This window comes from Coloeus monedula (assembly GCF_965178545.1).
Source record: "Coloeus monedula genome assembly, chromosome: 5".
In the NCBI taxonomy this organism is placed as follows: domain Eukaryota; kingdom Metazoa; phylum Chordata; class Aves; order Passeriformes; family Corvidae; genus Coloeus; species Coloeus monedula.
Window position 1 is genome coordinate 1,403,823 of NC_138785.1, and position 21,840 is coordinate 1,425,662.

A 21,840-nucleotide genomic window follows, 5' to 3' on the forward strand; every position below is an offset into this window, starting at 1 on the left:
TCATCATGGCAGTTTAATTGTTTTCTCTAAAATTAACACTTTTCTCATCTTGATGTCGGCCTTTGTAGAAGGCTTCTAATTATTTCTGCAGCTCTGATTCAGCAGAGGGGTGGAGCAAATGCTTAACTTCTGAGCCATCGCTTTAATTTCTTTGGAACTAACCCTCCTGCTTAGAATTAAGTACAGGCTTCGGGCTTTTGGCACATTTCAGGGCGAAGCACTTTAGATGGTAAGTCCAGCTTCCTTTCCTGAAGTGGTTTCCCTTGAAGAGCTGACCACTTGTTTCAGGGTTTGAAAGTCTGAAAAAAGCCACTACAGCCCAGGGCACCATTGTGGATGTATAAATAGACAAGAGAGACCCAGTCCAAAAGAATTTATAGACTTAAGTATCAAACAATCTTCGACTTCACTTGGTTTTATTTTACCTCTTCCTTTCCACCTGCTCCGGGTGTTTTAATTGGCAGTGCCCATGTACTGCTGGAGGGCCAGGGAAAGGCTAGTGTTTCATTTTATTGCTGGTTTGTGGATTACTGATTGTACACTCCATCCAAATTTGCAGTCACGCATGCTTGTAGCTGAATGTTGCTGGGAAAATTTGTTCCTCTTTCCTCAAGGGAATTAAACCAATTTGCTTTAGTTCTGCCTGGCTGCATTTCCTGCATGAAGTCAAACCAGTGGAGAAAGTCTTACCTTTCAGATGTGGTCTGTAATTCATTGCCATTCACTCTTTCCTTGTATCCTCTTTATTTCTGTGAATCTCTGATCAGATTGTCGAGACAGGCCTCAGAGTCCTCAGAAAGATTTTCCTCATAAAGGTTTTAACATCTACAATGAGCATGTTCCTAAATCACAGAAAGGAGGAACTAGACTGTGTTAATTGCTATAGTTCCAGTAAACTCCCTCTTGAGGAACTCGCTCTGGACTTGAAAGAGACTTAACACCAGGTTTCTTGCTCTATCCTCTTGGTGAAGCACTGTTGTCCACATTGTAGAAAAACACAGTGAATTAGCCTTTCCTTTTGTTCATGTTTTATAACAGCTGGTCTAATTGAATCTCTTTTGAATTTTTGATTACAGTTGTTTGATCTCTGCCCTATTTTAATCCTACATCAGGGTTGTTTCCTGCCCTCATCCCTCCACTTGCTTCTGTGAAGAGTTAAAACCATTAAGAGAAAGTAAAATTGAGAATAAAAGGTAATAAGTTCAGTTATGTAGCAGTGGATTTAAAGATCGTGGATCAGTTCATGTCAGGCAGAGTGGTGGGTTCTCCCTTGGCAGAAACAGAACTCCCCCACCTAAGGCAAAGCAAAGGGAAGAAAAAGTAAACTATCTTTGCATGGTAGAACAGAAGGGCTCGAAGGACTTGCAGTGTTCAATGCTCTCACTGCATTTTTCTAACTTAATTATTTATGTTTTCAAGATTATTCAAAAGCCCAGGCAGAACTGGAGTGTTTCTGCTTTCATCTCCCAAAATGTGAATGTTGAAGTGTGTAACTTGACACCACCAGACCTGGCTCACTCTGGAGCAAAGCACTTGGATTTCTGCTCCCCATGTGTTGCATTTCCCTGCTGTCCCTGGCTGTGGAGGATCCCCCAGGGGCCGGGCCTGAGCGTGGCTAAGCTGAACTTGCCCAGCTCCCAGGCAGGAGTGGAGGGGAGAGGTGGCACAGATCGGTGGGACGCCAAAGCCCAGCAGTGCCTTCTGTGTTCTTACTGGGACACCCCTGGCACTGCCCTCCTGCTGTGGTCAGGCCTGGGAGTGTTTTATGCATTTGCAGAGAGACAGTTTGGTGAGCTGCAAAACAGCCCCTACAAATCTGAACTGGAAGTAGCCAGTGGGGGTGGAAACAGCTTCCTGGCCGTGCAGTCACTTCTGTTGATTTATTTTCACACAGCCACTTGGTTGCTGCAGGCAAAGATGTTTGAGCTGGCAGTGGCTCATTGAATGCTTCCATTTTCCCCCTGCTCTTTCCACGGAGTTGGTGCCTGGGTGTTTGGGCGAGGAGCAGCTGTTGAGCCTGGCAGGGATCCAGCACTGAAGGAGCCAGGGCTTCTGAAGGCAGGGTTGTAATCAGGGAATCACAAAATGGTTTGGGTTGGAAGAGACTGTAAAGATTATCATGTTCCAACCCCTCTGCTCTGGACAGGGACACTTTCCACTAGTCCAGGTTGCTCAGAGCCCCATCCAACCTGGCCTTAAACACTTCCAGGGATGGGGCAGCCACAGCTTCTCTGGACAACCCGTGCCGAGGCCTCACTATCCTCACAGGGCTTTGCCAAGGGCCAGCAAGAGCCAACTGGTAGCTGTTTAAATGCAGAGTCATGCTGGCAGCAGGGAAAAGTGTCTCTTGGAAAGGAGCAGTACCTCTAGGGAGGAATTGACAACTTTGCAAATGACTGGAAATGTTCAGATATGCTGACATACCGAGGCAGGTTAACAGGCAGGGGTCCCAGTTGTGCAGTGGGAAGTCTGTAATTAAAGGATCCGAGTCCTGGCACCCACTCTTTCAAAAACATGTTGAAAGTTAGAGTGAGCTCAGAGAGGAGCATAACACTCAGGTCTGGAAGGTGAAGTGAGGACATCTCACTGCTTAGAAATTTACAGCATGAACTCATACTCTGCAGTTAACTTTCGAGTCTAGACATGCCCTGAGAATCATCCAGGCTGGAAGGAGATGCAGGGGTTTTTATCAGCAAGGGAAATTATCGACTGGAGCAGGAAAATGTGCACAAGCTCTGCCTTGGGATGGGACGGCTGGTGTTCATTGTGTTGGGATTGTGAAGGGAAGACCCTGTCCAGTACAGGATACCCAGGGTCCTTTTGAGACACCCCTCACATTGGAGTGTTCAGGAGCCAGAAGATCCACAGCACGCTGGAAAGATCAGGAATAAGGTGGAGGGAAAGAAGATGCAGGAGGGTGAGATGAGGGAGAGCAAACAGCTAATTGAGGCAAGAAAAGGGAAAATAAACCAAAGTGGAAGTGTGGAGAAGAAGCATCCAGAATGCCAAAGGAGCACGTGCTGGGCATGAGCTCACATGTCCTGTGTCTTGCCCCCTGCACACTCCCTGTTCCAATGCCAGGTGTTTCAGTTCCCTCATGTGAGATGGAGCTGATAGCACTTCCCTGCCTTGGGCAGCAGTGAAATCCCCTGGGAGGGGATGTTATGTCCCTGTGTGCCATATGACTCATGTATAATGCGCTCTTAGTTCTGTGGATGAGCTGCTGCTGTGCCTGCTGGTTTCTGCATTGCACTAACGCTACTCACAGATGAGTTCTTCTTGGGTGGCCGCAGCTTCAGACGTGTTTGCTGGGCAATCAAGAAGTTCCCTTTCTCCCACCTGCCATAGACTGGGAGCACAAGCATGTACCTGCCTTATTGTGAAATAATAAATTGAAGAACATCTTTGGAACATATTTGGGTGTAATTGAGAAAAAAAAAATCTTAATAGCTAAAAGAACTGTAATTTGCACCGTTGCTGCACCACTGGTAGCACAGGATTTAATAGGAGCCTGTGTCCCATTCCCGAAGAATTACTCAGGCTGGGCATGTGAGGATTCCTAAGTCAGTTCCTTCTGCACCTGGAAGGACAGGAGGAGTTGTTTCTAGAAGCAGGCTGGCTTGTTTTTCATTTTGCCAAACCTCAACTGCAGCCCTGCAGCGCAGTTCTGTGTTTGTGCCTGGAGCTGGGTTACTGTCCACAGTCACCCCAAGGATCTGAGTTTTAAGTAGCCTGTGATGGGATCTCTTCCTATTTCCCTTTGTGCTTGTACAGCCCCTGGCACCAGGGACTTTACAGTGTTCCCAACACTTCCTGGGCTGATAACAGCTACCCTGCGTGCTCTGATCTGTGCTGCGCATCCCATTCCACGTGCAAAATGCAGCTGGAACTTGTCCTGCCAGGATGGCTTGGATGAAGGGTTCTAACCTAAGAGCAGCAGTGGGTTGTGTTTGTTATTTGCCATTTTCTGTGGCAGTGAAAGCCTGAGCAAACCTGCGAAGAAGTGAAGTGGTGCAGGCTCTTTGCTGGAAAGAGCTGTCTGGAAGGGGGTTGTTGGCTAATCCTGCATTTTCCTCCCCTGCAGCCTGTCACGAGTCCTGCTCATCATGCTGGGGAGCTGCTGAGAACCACTGCCTGTCCTGCAAGGACCCATCACATGTGCTCCAAGCGGGGCTCTGCCTGGCCAGCTGTGGCCAGGGGTTTTACCCAAAGGATGGGATCTGCACTGGTAAATACCTGTGAGAGAAATGCTCTGCACAAGCAGGAATCAATATTTCATTTAGCCATGCAGCAGCTGTGACTTTATTCATGTCTGACAAGCCAGCTGCACCTTGTGCATTCGTACCGGGTGAGGGAAGCTGCTGTTTGTTTGTGAGATTATTAATTCATTTACGCTAATCAGATGCTGGAAGGTTGAAGGGGTTTTTCCTCACTGAACAGCTTGAAAGCCTGAGTTGTTTCTGAGGGCTTGACAAATCCATTTGTCTGCGGAAAGAAAAATGGCCTTTGCCAGCAGGTTTCTGTAAATTTAATTATAATTCAGCATCACAGTAACTAATACCTGCACAGCAGATGTGCTCGGAGAGCTGGGAAGGTTTGCTGGGAAAAAGGGAGAAGAGGTGGCTAGAGGGAATTAAAAGACCTAAGTCAGACAGATCCTGAAGGGGGAAAAAAGAAGATCTCAAATAAAGAATCTCAAATTTGCCACACACATTCCAGTCTAGCCTGGATTGCTGTTGGCAGCCGCCACCAGCTGCTTGGGAGGACTATCCATGGTCAGTCAGGGCTTGTTTGGACTCAGCTGTGTGGCTCACACAGGTGTGTCTGAGCCACAGCTCACTAGAGAGAGCTTAAAACCTGGAACATGTTGGCAAAATTGTTGCTTTTTGTGCTTATTCTGGATGACCAGGTTCCCTTTCAGTTTGGTTGATGTCTAAACCAGGCAGTTTTATTCACCTATGTTTTAAGTGTGCAGGCTTGAAATCTTATAGCTGAAAATCATTTAAGCTGAAAAGGAAATTTACCTTAGGTTTGATTTTTATTGCCAGTGGTTTCTTGAAACCCCATAGCTCTTCCTTGAAACCTCTGAGATTCAGACCTTTCACCTTCTACCAAACCTATCATTTTGATACCCAGCTGGAGATCTGTTTTGTCTGGTGAAAAGAAACCGAAATTGGTTAAGTAAAATGCTTGGCTCTTCTAAATATCCAGCAGCAAATTGCCTTAGGGAAGCCAGAGTTCCATGGTTCTCTTGGACAACAGGTCAGTTCACTTCAGAGCTGATTGCCTGGGATAATATGGACCACAGGAATTGATAAGAAAAACTATCATGCTTGATTTTAGCTGCATTTTCCCACTTTAAAGAAAAAGGGGAGGTGGGAAATTACCATTTTATTAGATCACCCTTTCCCCCTCTCCTTCCTGAACAATCTGGAAACTGCTGCTTGCTGTACACTGCCATGTAAAGATTTATAGGGTGGTTTCCAGACATGGGCAGAGGTTGATGGCTCTGTTGTTCTTCCCTAATTGAGTGCATGTCATTAATGAGCCGTTCTCTTGACAGCTTGTGGCCAGTCCTGTGAGAGGTGCTCTTCAGAGCCAGCCAGGTGTGTGGCCTGTGCTGCAGGGAAGCTGTTACACGAGGGGAAGTGCATTCCTCAGTGCCCAGATGGATATTTCCCGAGTGGCAGTGGAAGATGCAGAGGTAAGAGGTGTAATTTGCATGACCTTTTCCTGGGCTCTCAAGGCACCCTCCTCGTGTTCTCTCCTCTTCCCCAGATGTGGGGAGGGAATTCTAAGACCACAGAAATGTGAGTGGGGACAGTGAACTTGATCTTTTTTCTTGTTTTCTTCAGTTCACTTGTGATGGATTGTTTCAAATGACCTCTTTTCCTCACGAAACATGCTGAGATACATACTCAACACATTGTGTGAGCCAGAGTTATTACTGTTAGTACTTATTAATGCATATGCACTTCTGCTCTCATTAGTTCATCTAGCTGAGTCTCATTCCAGCTGGGAATTTTCTACAGCTGGAGAAGGCTGCAGTCAGCAACACCACTCTGAAGGAGTGATAATGGGATGTTTCAGTTCTGTGTGCTCTGTTTCTTTATCAGCTTGTCACACTTCATGCTCCACGTGCGAGGGACCTCTGGCCACTCACTGCACCTCCTGTTTCTTCCCTCTGGCACTGCGCCAGGGCCAGTGCCTGGAGAACTGTGGAGAAGGTTTTTACCAGGATCACAACATCTGCAAGGGTAAGCTCTGTACTTGGAGTAAGTTGCCCAGCTGCTGAAAACCAGGTTTTGTTTTTCCTTTATCCTATGCTAAGCCAGTCAATGCTGAATTCCTGCCTTTCCTGCTGATTTTCCTGCTTTGAGAAGAAGTGAATTTTCCCACATGCTTTCAGCTTTCACAGCCCCAGGATTTAGTGATTTCAGGGACTATATTTTTCTTTTTTTGGTGTATGCTGCTGAAATAAATGTACATTGCTTCCAAGTTTTTCTCAACATGAGTTAAGCGGTGGATGAAATTCCATGTGCAGCTGGTATGAAATTCCACATATACCTAGTATGAAATTCCGCATGTTCCTGGCATGAAATCCCACGTACATCTGGTAGATTTGTAAAGACCGAGCTCTTCTTTGCAGCAGTGGGAAAAGTGAAAATTCGGAAGGTGAATTTCTGCTTCGTGTGAGCCCTTCACACTGTCATTTCTTGCTGTCCCTCCCAGTGAGATGGAGCTCACTGTTGCAATTCCAGAAATTAAAGGAGAATTGGCTGCCTGTGGCATGGGGCTGCAATTTTTTATTTGTTCATCAGCTTTTCTCAGGAAAAGAGCTGTTCCTCGGTGGTGAGGGGAACGATGTCGAAGTATTTTTCTAAAATTCCTGTTCTCTTGTAGAAAGCACAGGTTGTTGGGCCTTGTCATTGTCTCTGGGAAAGCTGTCCCTTGGCCTTCTCCCTGGGAAAGCTGTCCCAGAGCTGTGGCTCTGATGGCTCTCTCCCCCTGTGTCCAGGCTGCCACCCATCCTGCCGCTCCTGCGCCGGCCCAGGGGCCACGCAGTGCCTGCGATGCCGGGCGCCCGAGGACGTCCTGCAGCCTCACCTGCCCAGGGAAGGAGCTCTCCATGGCCTTTGCCTCCCCCACTGCCAGTCCCAGTTCCATGTGGATAGCACAGGAGTCTGCAGAGGTGAGAACAGCTGTTCAAAGCCCTGGGGTTTGGGTGTTCGGGGGGAGTTCGTACCATGGTACCATGTTTGGTTTGTATGTGCTGGGAGCCCTGTGCCTGCCATCAGCGTTTAAACTCTGTAACTTTCAAAATGGCATGTTCTAGTACTTTTGAGGGAAAATGTAATCTACATAAGACTCGTGACTAAAAGGCTCTGGTACTTTCTTTTTAAGTGCCTGTGTTCAAGCCTGCTCAGCTCAGTGTAGCTCTCTTTCCATTGAAGCTGGGTACGTGATTTTTAGCACTGACTTACTTTGAAGCTGGATCAATCCTTAAATCCTTTTCAAAAAAGACTGAGCTTTCTCCTTCTTAGCCCTTGGAGCAGGTCAAGACATCCCACAGCAGTCTTTTCTTTTGTGGAAGCTCTTCTGCTACATGCCCTGCCATCACTTCTCCTGAAATATCAAGTAGGAAGCATTTCCATGAAGGCTAGAGTTTGGAAAAGTGGGTAATGTGATGTACGTTGGGGATACATGTGCTTTCCCACCAGTCAGAGAGATAGTGACTTAAGTAAAGTAGTAGTAATAACAATAGTAACAGCACTACTGATGGCTATTTCTTCCTGTTGAAAAAACCTATCTTTTAAAAGTGGACATAATTTAAAGTCCATTTATTTTGATTTTATCTCTTTGTCTCAGCTCAGTGGAATGAGTGTAAGCTCATTTTTTTGCTTTAGAGGATATTAAAAAGGAAGAAGTGGCTTTTCTTTTTTTTTTTTTTTGGTGGAGTGATTCTGCCTTAAACAGTGCCCTAGACAGGTACCCAGTACTTTGAACTGATTCCTGAAGGCCTTCGTGTAGTGAACAATCCATGCAGTGGCTGTTCCTTGGCAGGTAATGGGTTTTCCTGGCTGAGTCCAGGTCGTGGTGTAGAAACTGTGTGAAGGAATCCCTATATTCCTGCCTCAGGTGGGCGAACACACCTGAGCAGAGCTCAGTGACAGCTCTGATTTATGTCAGGGGGCAAGAATCCCAGCACAAGCCCTTGTGGTTTTGGCTCTGCTGTGTCACTGGTGGCATTAGAGTAGGAGTTTGATTTATTGTAGAAAGAGGTGAGCATTCAAGATGCCAGACTCTGAGCTCTCACTATAAAATGCTCACACAAGGTTTGTAGGCTGAACCTTTTGGAAAACGCAAACCCACAGCACTGTGCAGAACAGAAGCATGTTCATATGTAGGGCAAAGTGCTGGTTTTGTAGAGTCACAGAATGGCTTGGAAGGCACCTTAAAGATCTCTCTGGCAGCCAGTGAAGTGTAGTTATATAAATTATTCTATTTAATTTCATCTCCTCTGTCCAGAGAGGAGATGTGTCTTGTTTCCCCAGAGTCCAGAAGTCTGTGTTCAACTCACACACTGGAAACTGTGGCCTCCAGCCACTGTTCTAGTAAATATGAGGTTTTTAGCTAGTGAGTTTATATATTGTTATTTTTTTAATCAGATGGCTTAGCTGAAGATGATTTGGTTTTGGGTCAGTACCAGGAAAGAAGTGCAGTTTTTAACTGCGCTCTTCATTCATGCTGGATCATCCTCGTGATGAGCGTTCGCTTCAGGTGGCCAGTCCAGCTCTGTGGATATTTGCTCCAGAATGGCTGATGATAGCTGTTCAGTGATAGAAAACCCTGCCTGGAGTAACTGCAGGGTGATAACAGAAGGTGATTTCAGCAGCTGGTAAGTTTGCAGAACCCCAGGGCTCTTCCAGGGAGGACAACAGCATCACACGGCATCGGGCAGCTCGGCGTTGCATTTCAGTAAAGAACTGTGTGGGTGTAAAGAAATATTAAATATGCAGCTGTCTGTGCTTGCTCCTTACCTTCAGGAACTGCTCTCCACTTTGTACTCCTTTCTACCTCTCACAGCAGAGGATCCTGTAAAGGAAAAATACCTACCTGAAACCCTTGGGAAGGAAGCAATTCTGGCCATATTTTGAGGCAGTAACAAGCGAAATAAGCCAGAATTAATCTGGCTTTCTGTGTGTTCTTGTTTTTCCCTTCCCTGCAGAGTGCCACTCCTCCTGTGCAGGCTGCGTGGGGAATTCCTCCCAGGACTGCACGGCTTGCCCGGCTTTCCACGTGCTGCTGGCGGGCAGGTGCCTCCCCGCGTGTCCCGAGGGGCTGTTCGGCCGCGGGCATCGCTGCTCCTGTGAGTGCCCCTGCAGCTTGCCCTGCTGCCTCTCGTGCCGTGCACCTCCCGGCGGGCGTTTCTCACAGCAATTAGAGATGCTGCCAGATTTTTATGAAGCTGTTTAGGTATTTTCAGGGGAGAATGGGATAGTCCAATTTCAGGGAATGGAATCTCCTCCTAATGGGAGAGAGGTGAACACTTGGAATCATAAATTACACTCCAGTTTTTCTCCTCAGGACTGTTTCCCTGAAGATACTTCGTGCTTGGTTTCAGAATGGTGTTCCTGGCTTGTGTGCTGTGGAAAAGACTCTTTAATGGACAGCACCGGAAATTAAAATACTTTCATTAGGCAAAGCCTCAAATTTAGAGAGAAAACCTTTTCTAAAGTCCATTACTCTATTTATTCAATTGATTCAGCCAAGGAACAACTTTATAAATAGATTTATTTGGCAGGCCATTGTAAAGATTCATCAGTTTTGAAGCGTGCACTGCCACCTTAGAGCTGAGGTAACTGCTGAGTGCTGCTTTACGTGGTTTCAGGCTTAAATTTCAGTGTCAGGAAAGTGGCATCTTGCAAGCTGTGTCCTTTTATTCAGAAAGAGCTTTGAAAGTAGTTTTTAAGAATTTTTTACTGACTGTTAGCTGTAGTATTTTTATCTCCTTCAGATCTGTAGCATGGAAATCTGGCATCTGTCTTTAAAGCTGGAAGGACAGAGAAACAGTCCATGAAATATTTTTGAGCGCACTTAAGCCACTTTCTTTGCCATCTCTTTGTTGAGCTTTTAGCAGACAGAACGGTTAATGAGCTGGCAGGGCATTCCTGCTTTAGAAACTTCAGTTTGGGAGGGCTTGGTGAAGAAATCATTCCTTATTTTTCCTCTCATGCATATCAAACTCACTCCACAATGGTGTTCATACAGTCCCAAGAGAAGTTTAATTTATCTCCCCTGTGCATCCCACTTTCGTATTTTTATATGCACAAGGATATGCTGGAGGGAGGAGTAACAGAGCCAGTCTCTCTCTCTCTTACTTTGTGTGTAGATCTATACCTTGATTAATGTAGGGAACAAATCGCATTTTTTAAACTGACAGCCCATTCCTCATCTTGTTTGTTCAGAATGAGGATGTAAGAGCCTTCCAAACCACAGCCCTGCAGTCCCTGGTGCCATGAGACCATTTTATGCCCATGTTTTGTAGGAGTGAATGATGGTGGGAGCTGGTGTTTTGGGGAGGGAGGGGAGAGGGTGCACCACGAGCATAACCAGGAGTGTTGATTTTCTTGCCCAGCCTGTCATCCATCCTGCAAGACATGCCATGGCCCCTCTGATTGGGAGTGCTCCACCTGCCACCCCCATGCCACTCTGGATCGTGGGAAGTGCAGGACAGGCTGCAAGGAGGAGCAGTACCTCAACCTGGTGGGGTATTGTGTGGGTGAGTAATGGGAGCTGCTGTGGGATGATCTGTGTCTGTGCCATTAACCTGCTCCTTCACGCTGCCAGGAAAGCTGCTTAGGTCCTGCTCAGACCTTCAGGAAAAGGAGTTAAGTTAAAATTTGTGATCCAAAGAAGCAGTTTATGGGGCCCTAAAGAAAAACTGGCACAGTAAGTGTTGCTGTGTGCATTTTTGGGAGGTAATAGGATTTCTGCATGGGGGTTATGCTGTGTGGGTGCTCAGTGCCTGCACTTAAGCCCATCATCTGAAACCACTGATTGCATTTATCTGTTTAAAAAGAAAAATCGCTTCTAATCCGTCACACAGACACGTATAAACATATCCTGGGAACTGCTCCAACATTTTCTGAGCTTTATCAAGCTCTTTTTTTTTTTTTTCTGTGTCAAAAAAAGCTACGGTGTGTGAGGCTTAATCCAGGCTGAACAGTTCCAAATGAGATAAGGAATCATAAGAAAAGGGAAAAAAATGCATTAGATGTAATGAATATATCCATTGAGAAGCTATTGTTCTCAGTTTAATATGATTCCTTTTCACAGAGACTTCACTTTGCTTACATCTGTGTCTTGGGTAGTCTTTTTATGAAAGACTTGTTTCTTTGCTCTCCACAGATTAATTCTATGAACCATTTCTTCCTTTTAAACAACAGTGATTGTTTTCTCTGCAGAGACAAAAAGAGCAGGGAAAGAAAGCGTGTGAGGAGCAAGAAAATATCCTAAAAGTACTGTACAGCTCCTTAGGAATTCAGGCTGGGGAATGAAGATGTTTCATACAGTCAAATAATTACAATCTGAAATAATTCAGCATTTCAGTGTGAAGAGGTGTCTCTGCCCTGTACAATTTCAGGGGATACAATGGTATTTATTCATGTCCTGGCATGTCAGAGCTCTATGCACTTTATTTCTTCCATCTTATTTCCTCATTAATTTGCATTATGCTCCCTATGAAAGAAGCCCTGTGGAAAAGTGGCCTTCCAGATGTAAATTTCGTTGGGAAAACCTTAGCGCCATTTATTGCCAACCAGGATTCTTTCTGAGGAGAGTTAATTCTGCTGCTTTAATTATCCCCTTTTTTGGTGTCGTGGACCAATTAGCCTGCTCCCCAAATCCCAGGTGATCAGGGAGATGTCACAGAGCTGGGCAGGAACTGGAAGTGTGAAGGGCATTCCTTGTGGAATGGGAGCTTTCAGTGTCCATGTGCTTGGATGCATCGATGAAGCTGTGAGAACCCTTGCAGAGGAACACAACTGAGGTTTTTTGCCTTGACAAAAAAGTTGCTTTGGCCCTGGATCTGCAGTCTGAAGCGTGTTGCTCTTTGAGCTAAAATTATGTCTGGTGTTTAAGCAAAGGATGTTTGTTGCCAGTTCTCCTAGAGATAAAGAGCTCCACATCCAGGTTGTTAAGTTGCACTCATTCTTCTCATTCAGCACTGATTGAAATGCTAAATTTGCCCTTGCAAGTTCTTAATTATCAGTTAAAGAGCAGCTGTCCCATAAAAGAGAACATTAAAACCCCTGACACTCTCATAAGATACGATTTGCATCAGAATCTAACAAAGCTTTTTCCTTCACCTCCCAAAGCAATATATTTTTACAATTATCTTCCCATTTGTCTTTAATTCCCAACCCTCCAGGCAGAATTGTGTTAACGACTTATAGGGCCTGCTGTGCATTACAGTCACCTGCCATGCTTTATGGACCTGGAGGGGAAAACCTTTCACAGAGGCTGGAGAAAACCAGCTGTCACTCCAAACCATTGCCTGGGAATTAATGGTGTTATTGTGCATGTTACCTGAATGAGGATTGGAACATTTGCCTTGTCAATAGGAAAAAAAAAAAGAAGGTCTTGTTTTCAGCAGTTAATCAAATAAGCATTTCACATTTAAGCAGAAGAAAGACAAAATGTGCTAAACTTTCAAAAAAACAATGAGTCTCTGAGCTCTGTTTTGGGCACCCAGAATTTGTGCCAGTTCTTCCCTGAGAGTGCTCAACTGACTAATTTGATTTTATAGCCCAAGTGTATGTACAGGAATGTGTTTGAGACTTTAGCCATCCCCTGTTGAGTCCCACAGCTTCCGTGGGTTTTGTTTTCCCAGTTCAAAAACACTCCGTGATTTCCCTCTCCCTCTTGTCCAAGTCGATTCAGCTTCAGGAAACCTTGCAATCACCAGTCTAAAAAACCCCAGCCATTGCTAAAAGTCTTGTCCTGCTTGTAAACCCCTGCCCTCACTTTTCTAAGATTTCGAGTTTCCTTGTTGATCTGGAAGCTTCCCTGTTATCTTTTCATCCTGACTGCATGGAAGGGCAATTAGACAAATGCAGAGGGACTGGAGGGAAAGAAAACTGCGAACACCCACAGATACAGAATCCCCCACAGCTCAGTCTTATCTTCCAGCTGCATCTTCCAGCTGCAAGGGAACTCCCAATCCCCGTGTTCCGCAGGCCCTGCTTTCTTAGGCTGCGTGCAGTTGGGAGAACGTTCAAAGCTAAACCAGGAGAGCTCACTCAGGAGGGGGCCTGTAACAAGCTTTGCTGCCTTGTTCTTAAAATTCCAGGAGGGACACTCTGACAACAAGAAATATACTCAGTTCCTTGTAAAATTAATGAGCTGTTGCTGTCCTTTTAGAGAGACATTGATATCATCACAGAGAGCTGGAGTTTTGCTGAGCAGAGCAAGAGGGGCTTAGCTCCACCAACTCACTGGTGTGCAGTCTCCTACAGAATCAGCAGCTGAGCTGCCAGAGGAGGAAAAATCCTTCCCCTGCTTTGGTCTGGGCTCCTTTGTGCCCAGCACCATCCAGCTGGATCTCCCACCTCACACTGCCTAGGGAAGATCTCACAGGATGCAGGCAGAGCCCTGCAAACGCGGTTGCACTTCAGCAAGAATTCACTTTGGTTGTTTTGAGTGACAGATTCCCTTCCAGGTCTTGGAAAAGAGACACAAAAAAACCATTCCAACAACCAAAACAAGGCAAAAATCCAGGTCAACGTTGTGTATCCTTTTAAACCAACCATACTGATTTGCTTTCTGGATTTACTGTAACATACCAGAGACTTTTTGCACATTGAGGTGCCTGTAAAGCGTGTGGTGTTTTCAGCCCTGATTTTAAGTCATGCTCTCTCGTAAGCCTCAGACCTCACCTTAGAGTTCAGAACAAAACTTGCATCGGGAAATGCTTTTCTGGAGAGCCCCTAAGAGGGGAGAAGTGTTTAAACAATATGAGCGGGTGATTGCTTAGCAAATGGTGGAGCTGAGAGGCAGAAATGCCTCTGGTTTCCTTTGTGAGCATTCACAAACACTTCAGAGATGATTTTGTCTCCCCAACAGCCTCTTTTGTCTTAAAACAATCTGTAACAGATAAATTCTGTGTAGGAAGGGCACTGTTTTCTTGCTTTATTTGCTAAGAGAAAGCTAAAGAGTGTGTGGAAGTCAAGTAACTCTGGAAATCCATGTAAGTAATTCCATTCTACTTTACAATGAAAGTTGCTTTTTAGCAAGACCAGTGATAGGGAAGGTGATGGGGGTTATTTTTGCATAGAGGTGAAGAAAGAGGAAATCAGAACCAGCTGGAAGGGGTGCAGGAAAACATTTTGTTTGGACAGTGGGAGCCAAGTCAGTAGTCTCACGAAGATGAGGAGGGAGCCATTGGGACTACAATCCAAGTGGTGACAGACTTCCCTAAGAATCCAGTTGGGATACTGGAAGGGGTCTAAGGGAATTAGCTAACTGTGTTGCACTGACCTGCAGCCAGCTGGGGATGTGAAGGCTCCAGAAAGCCCAAATGCCACAGGCTGTAACGTGCCCGCTGGCTGAGCTGGAGGGAGGATTGATAGGGAGAAGGCAGAAGCAGGAAACAAGTAGGGCTGTGGGGTGTTATTGAGAAGCACAAAGAAAACATCCCCCTTCTGTTAGTCCTCGCTTCAAAGGGAGCCTGCTGTGAAAAAGTGAAATCATCTCTCCCTAAACAAAGCACTTCAGTTCTTCCCTCACTCTCTCACTCGCTCCCCAATGTCCCTCAAATTCGCCATGAGCGTCAGCCCTGGGTTTTTTGTTGGTGTTGTGTGTGCTTTGATCTCCAGGCTTGCAAAGGAACAAGAGAGTGATGGGGCTGATTCATCCTAAAACAGTAACTGGGAAAACTCTTTCCTCTCGTGGAAGCAAAAAAAGAGGCTCACAAAGAGAAAACTCCGCTGCAGCAGCACAGAGTTTTGTAGATACTTAGATTTTTAAGTGTTAGTTTGGGAAAATCTAGGATTTTTACTGCAGATACTGACTGTTTGATACCCTACACTTTCTCAGCTTCATTTTTATGCTCTGTTTATGAAACCTTTCGACCAGATGTGTTACTCATTATACCCTGCCAAAGCTCTTTATTAGAGACCAGTGGCTCCAGCAAGAGATTAAAGTGGAGGAGTATTATTTTAGCAGTAAGGAGAGTCGACATATTACCAGGTAAACGTGGAAGTAGAAAAAAACTAATGGATTTATGTTAATTTTATTGGTTATATGTGCCTAAAACTCTTCACCCCACCTCCAGGCCCGTGCGTACAAATTACAGGTGCTCAGGGCCTTTTGGAGCATCTCACAGTCCTTGCTCCTTAAGGTGGGCTGCATGTGATCCTTTCTGGCTCCAGGGACTCCAGAGAGATGGCAGGTCTTTCCACTCCAGTGTCAGTGTAGGTCTGGGATCTTTGGCAGTGAAGATTCATGGGATTTATGCCTTGGGTATGGAGTTGTTCTCCTGCACAGTCGGAAGCTGCAGAACGATAACCCCTGTGAGCTGCAGCCAACCCCTGTGAGGAGGTTCTGAGGTTGGTCACTGAGTTTGGGAGCATGCCTGCATGTGCTGCTTTGCTTTTATCTGAAGCACAGAGTCTCTTCCTGCACACCTTTACCCCAGCTCTGGCTGTTAATTCCCCAGCTCCAAGGCTGAGAGCGTGGGGCAGAAACTCGATGGATTACATACCCTGTAGAAGCAGGAGGTGAAGGAGGCAGCTGCTTTAAGGACCTTGGATCCCTGCCTGCAGTCAGGAGTGGATCCATTTCTGAGCTGCTTCTGGGCTTTTGCAGCAGCAGTGTTTGGTAAGAATCACCTGTGTGTGACATGCAGGAAATGTCAGCTGGGGCGACGCTCCAGCCGCTGCCGCGCTCCTGCAGCTATGGATGCAGAATTCCTCCAGGCTCTGACGTGAGCCTGTCTTCAGCTTGTAAAATTAGATTGCCTGACAATCTGTAGTAATGCTGTCACAGGAGACAAAAGACAGAAAGGTGAACCTGCAGCAGAAATCTGACAAGAGGCCAGGTACTCAAATCAAGCCTCATTATTACATTTCTTTCAAGACAGTCGTCATTTCCTTTTTAATTTTCTCAATTACCATAATGAGGATTAATTTGGCTTCCAGGTTGCCTTACACTGCACCTTTGTGCACACAAAAGGCTTGTTGTCACATCTTTTGAAGCACCTAAGTTCAGGCAGAGGTCAGGAGACACAAGCCTGTGTCCTGCTGGGGAAAAATGGAAAAACGAAAAGGTTTTGAGGCACTCCAGTGCCACTCTTGGCTTGGCTTTGAGGGCTGCAGTGGCTGTTTCGGGGTATGGGTGTCTCATTTGTGTGGGAAAATGTGAACAGCAGGAAGTACAGGAGAAGGTCATACAGCTGTACAGGTTGTGTTCCTCATTTTTCCACGGTGGGAACAGAGGGAGGTGAGTGCCTAAGGCTTCCAGTGGAGCTAAAGAGAAACCTGTAGGCAGAGGCACTCAAAATCAGAGAAAGGTCTTGGGAAGCAAAGGGCTTTGAGCTGGCTTTGTGCAAAGCTTTCCCAAGCTCACTTAAGGATGGGAAAGAGGATGCTTGAATGAGGCAGGAGGGATGCAGAGGAAAAGTGAAAATGTTGTGGTGCTCAGGAAGAGCACGAGATGAGGAGGAGGCGAGAGGAAAGGAATGCTCCTTGGATGCGGGAATTTCGGGTAGCAGGATGTGCTCTCACAGTTCCATCCCTAACACACTCCTGGAGTTCTCAGCAAAGTTCTGTGCTGTCCCTCCGTGCTCAGTGTCCCTTGTTCCCTGCTCCCTCTAGACTGCCACCCCCTCTGCCGTCAGTGCGTGGCCAACCTGCGGGACACCGGCAGCGTCTGCCTGAAGTGCCAGAACGCCCGTCACCTGCTCCTGGGGGATCACTGCCTTCCTGACTGTCCTCCAGGACACTACGCCGAGAACGGGGCCTGCAAAAGTGAGTGGTTCCTACACATGGCTCGAGTAGCTGCAGGGAATGCCTGGGTCCTTGTGAGAAGTTCCATGGAATGATTCCTGTTCAGTAGAGAAGCTTTGTCCAGCTGGCACGACACTGCACTGGAACAGATTTTTTTTCTCTTGCTGGTAGGGGTTTCTCAGGATGTTTTGCAGCCTGAGATGGAGCATCACCCTAGCTAAGGTCTGTTACTGAGGCTACAGTAATGGCCAAGAAGGTGATGGGTTGTAGCAGCTCCTAAAACAGAAAGCCAATTTCATTCAGCCTTTTAGGCTGGTGTGATGGATGCAGCACCTGTGGCACATTTTATTTTCTAACGTGTCCCTGCATCTCCTCCACTTTTTGTTGTTGATGTGGTTTCATAGTCCAGTCATTGTCTGAGCTGCTTTATATTCCTTGGGCTCTTAGAAGGAAGCAGGTTCCTTTTCTTGGTCTGTGGCTGACAGAGATGTGGTAAAGCTCAAAACCGAGCACAGGGTATTGCAGTTTAGTTTCAGAGAAAGGAACCAAAACCAGAAATTCAGCACAATGTAGATGCTCCTTTGGCAGGAAGTGGCATTTCCTAATCTAGTTTAGGGTGGGTAATATTTCAAAGGTTCTCTCCGGCATTCCGGGAGCTGTGTGTTTATTTACCTGTTTTTGACAAATGAGATCTCAGAGCTGTATGAAACATACCCTGTGTCACTTGATTGGAAAGGCCCCTGAGAGAGAGAGGTTTTGCCTTCCTGGAAATGTAAGCCTAGGGACAACATTTCTTCCCTTTGGTTGATAGATTTCATTTAAAAGGAGTTGTGCATTATTCCGACTGTGTCAACTCATAGGACATTTTGTCCTGGCTTTTAAGATCCCCAGCACAGCTCAGTGTGGTCACTTCTGATTGCTTCGCCCACTCTCACTCATGATTAATTTTATACCTATCATGACATGTAATGATGGCATCAATCTTTAGCTAAAGGCCTGTCAAGAAGTAAAACAGACTAATAATTTTGTATGTAACCTCTCTGGAGAAAGCAACAGGGTACATTGGCCTCAGCCATTGTGATATTTTAAATCTCTTTGGTCAGACTAAGAAATGAGCCTGAGAAGTCATGAGGGAAATGGGGAGAGGGTGCATGGAGATAGTCTGGTTTCCCTCAGTGCAATTCCTGCTGAAGGGATGGATGTGAATCTTCAGGGAAGTGTGGAACTGTCAGAAAAGCACTAAATGGTTCCTACACAGACAAAGAGGATCTGACCTGAAGCTAGGTGAGAGAAAGCACGAGAGGGAGGTACATACTTGCTCTTTTCTCACTCTTCTGTTAGACAGGTCCTGGCCAGATCCTGTAAGAGCTTTTCTTAAGGAGAGCGGAAGGCTGAAGAGAAGAGGGTAAAAAGAGAAAGAAAGGAGAGGATCCTTCCTTGTGCAGGAGGCACTGTGCTCCACTGAGGGCTTATACTTGGCAGGAACTTCTGGTGCTCACCATCCCTACTCTCCATCTCGGAGAGTGTTTCTGCTGAAGCTTGTGGAACTTGCCTGAGACATGCTTTTCCTTGAACAGAAACACTGGTTTTTGCTGTCCCTGCAGGGTGCCACCCTTCATGTAAAACCTGCACTGCCGAGGGTCCCTTCTCCTGCTCTTCCTGCAACACCAGCCTGGTTCTGTCCCACACGGGCGCGTGTGCTCCGCTCTGTTCCCCGGGATACTACAGGGATGACAGGCAGACCTGCAGACGTGAGTGCCTCTCCCCCAGCCATCTCTCCTTCCCACAAGGCATTTACCAACATGTCTTTTCTTGTTCCTTTGCTCACTGTTCCTGTTGCCTGGAAAAGAAAGGTTTCAAGTGCCTAAAAACGCGATGTGAGTTGACAGAGGTGATGAGCTGCCTCGGGAGCAGAGCCTACAGCATGGTTGAAATTTGAAAACAGTTGCAGTTTTGTTATTGACCTCAAAGACAAGAGGCTTTGTGTCCTGCTGTAAAAATCTGCAGGGGCATTTGTGTAGGTTTCCCTGTGATGGATTCTGGACTTTAGGAAAACTTGGCAAGTTGAGACCAGTTTTAATCAATCCTTACTGAGGCAAACCCCCTCCTCACTGCACTACCTGCCAGCACATGCCATGGAAAACTGCACTGTAGCATTTATGTGCATTTCTCCTCATGTGAAACCCCAGGAGAAACAAGGTACAGCTTGGTAGGCACAGGCCTGACAGACCTGAGCTGATCCTAATGATCTGGTGGAATTGATCTGGTGCTAAGTTATGTTTTATCCTACCCCTGCTATCCTTTGTGAATCTCTCAGGTCCTTTGCTTTCCTTTATTATTCTGTGTTCACTCTGGCCCTGGGTTATTCCTCTCATAATTATTTGGCTTGATGTTCCAAAATGCAAAGTGGTATGGCCTAAAGATATAAAAACCAGAAAAAAGCCCTGCTTGAATCGTCCTGCTATAATACACACACCTAAAAATGAGTGAATGCTTAAGGGCTTTGGTCACTGTGAACCCAAACACTCAGATTAGTGATGTCCTGCATTACCCTGATTTAAATTCTCTGGTTTATAAAATAACTCTGTTGCACTGAGTCCAGGTATCAGCGTCATCCTACCTAGACCCAGTTTTGTCACTGATGAGGTCCTGTAGGAGGAAACTGATGCAGTTGTCAGCTTTACCTGCCTTTTGTTGAAATGGTTCTCTTGAAACTATTATTTCCATCTGATCAGCAGAAATGGAGACACATAGGTTCAAGGAAATAATTGGAAGGATTTGCACCACTCTTCTGTTGAGAGAGAAAAAAAAAAAGTCTAGTCAATAATAATGAAAAAAGGAAAGTAATAAAAAATAGGAGTTAAAAAAAAAGGGATTCTTGCTGTCCTGGCTAGTTTGCTACAAGCTCTACAAAATACTCAGGTTTTTTTTCTGCAGTATGGATTCTCTTATTGCTTGCTGCACCAGAATATCTCCCCTCCTAATTGACATGGCCCTTTTTAATGAAAGCTTTCCTGTAGATAGCCCCTGCCTCAGGATATCAAGGTAGACCTGGAATGTTCCTGGGGCCTGCACCATTCCCGAATTTGGTTCAGGGGCTCAACTGCAAATAGATTTTTATTTTTTTGCAAGCCAATTCAGCTACTCTAATCTCCTTATTGCAAATGGCTTTTTAAGAAGTGTTTGTAATCCTTGGGGCAGGAGGCTCAAGGCTGAGTGTGTTGGATTTTTGTCATTCCAAGTGTCACTTGTGCCTTTTCAAGTGCTGCCGATAAGCCATGGAGATAGAAATTGTCCCGGGCTGCTGGGAAACTGCCACTTGGAGGGCATGAAGATTGTTTAATTGGAGGTTGGCTGTTAGGCTGAGAAAATCTGGTCTCTCTTCAACATTTATTTTAGTCTCTTTGCACTTTTGAGGAACTCGGGGTTGGAATGAGGTTCAGAGAGATGCTGAGTGCATGTATGGGCTCTAGGAGATATTTTTAAACTCAATGACATCCTGGCCCAGGAACAGTGAGAAGCTTAACGAGTCCTTCATGGGCTTAAAAGTGCAGATATGGAGTCACGCTGATAAAACAAGCAGACAGGTTTGCTTCCAGATACAGTTTTTGCTTACTCTCCTGGCATGCCTCCATGGGTAGCCTGATTTCCATGGATTTAGACCTCATGTTTTACTGTATTTTTAATAGATGGTTCTTTGGAGCACTTTTAAAAAGTAGTTTTTTCATGTAGTATTCTTAAGGGAAGTAAAGCCAGAGTGGCAGCAGAGCACCTAAGAGCAGCTGCTAGATTCTTCAGGTAAACATTTTGCTAGAAATCATTTGTACATCAATAAAATACAGAGCTTCTGTGACATTTTATAGAGGAGCTAAAACAAGTAACTCTTTTGAAAAACACTGGGTTCTTGCTTCAGTGAGAGCAACGTGGATATTTTCACATTTACGTTGATATTTGGAGGGGTTTTTTTGGTTATAAAACTGTGTTTTGAATAAACATGTCAGTATTTATGACCCAAACTGTTAGTATGGCCTCCTGCGAAGTTTAGTTCCTGGACATCAATGAGGTGAGTTGAAATATTCAACTCTAGGACTTTGATCCTAGATTCAGTAAATCCCTGACTTATTTTTTTCCTGGCACCTTTGTTGCTCCCTGCAGCTCCAGAATTTCACACTGTGTGCAGATAAAAAGGTGGAAACGCTAAGTGAAATTAAATGGGCCTTTGGTCCCACCAAGGATTGCAGCAGTCTACTGTGCTCTCCAAATCTGTGTGTCTGAGTCAAAAGTCATATGAAACGCAGGTTGCATCAAGGAAATAAGAAAACAGGGACAGGGAAAGCTCTTATTTGGGGATTTGGACTCAGGGTCAATGTTTTACCGTGGCCTGAGGAGAGTAAGAAGCAGTGTGAGGGGACATTCCAGCCTGTTCCAAATGGAAAGAGACTCTACATTTTGGAGAATGTGAAAAGGAACATAACAAGCAAAAACTCTGAAGTCCCCACAGAGGACAAGAGGAGTAGCAAGGCTGCAGGACAACACCATTTTGACTTGTGCAGTCAGCTGGTGCATCGGGAATGACACTGATTTCCTTGTCTTTCCACAGCTTGCGGCAGCCAGTGCTGGAGCTGCGACTCGGCCGCCGGCTGCACATCGTGCAGAGATCCAGCCAAGGTCCTGCTCTTTGGGGAGTGCCAGTACGAGAGCTGTGCTCAGCAGTATTACCTGGATTTTTCCAGCAAGACTTGCAGAGGTGAAAAATACATTGCTGGTTTCAAGGGAAAAAAAAAAAAAGGAAAGAAAAAAAAGAAATAAATAAGAAATAAATACAAGTGCC

At 45.7% G+C, this 21,840-nt stretch overlaps 1 protein-coding gene across 1 annotated transcript in view; it reads left to right on the top strand.

Moving 5' to 3' along the window:
- Positions 1-21,840, top strand: part of FRAS1 (Fraser extracellular matrix complex subunit 1) — a gene marked incomplete at its 3' end in the record, with an annotated part of 109,301 nt that overhangs the window by 47,949 nt on the left and 39,512 nt on the right. Inside the window, exons 14-22 of the mRNA XM_082281605.1 lie at positions 4,085-4,228; positions 5,564-5,704; positions 6,117-6,257; positions 7,019-7,192; positions 9,230-9,370; positions 10,640-10,783; positions 16,878-17,030; positions 18,614-18,760; positions 21,610-21,756. Coding sequence (XP_082137731.1) covers positions 4,085-4,228; positions 5,564-5,704; positions 6,117-6,257; positions 7,019-7,192; positions 9,230-9,370; positions 10,640-10,783; positions 16,878-17,030; positions 18,614-18,760; positions 21,610-21,756 — 1,332 coding nt within the window. The remainder of the gene's footprint in view (positions 1-4,084; positions 4,229-5,563; positions 5,705-6,116; positions 6,258-7,018; positions 7,193-9,229; positions 9,371-10,639; positions 10,784-16,877; positions 17,031-18,613; positions 18,761-21,609; positions 21,757-21,840) is intronic.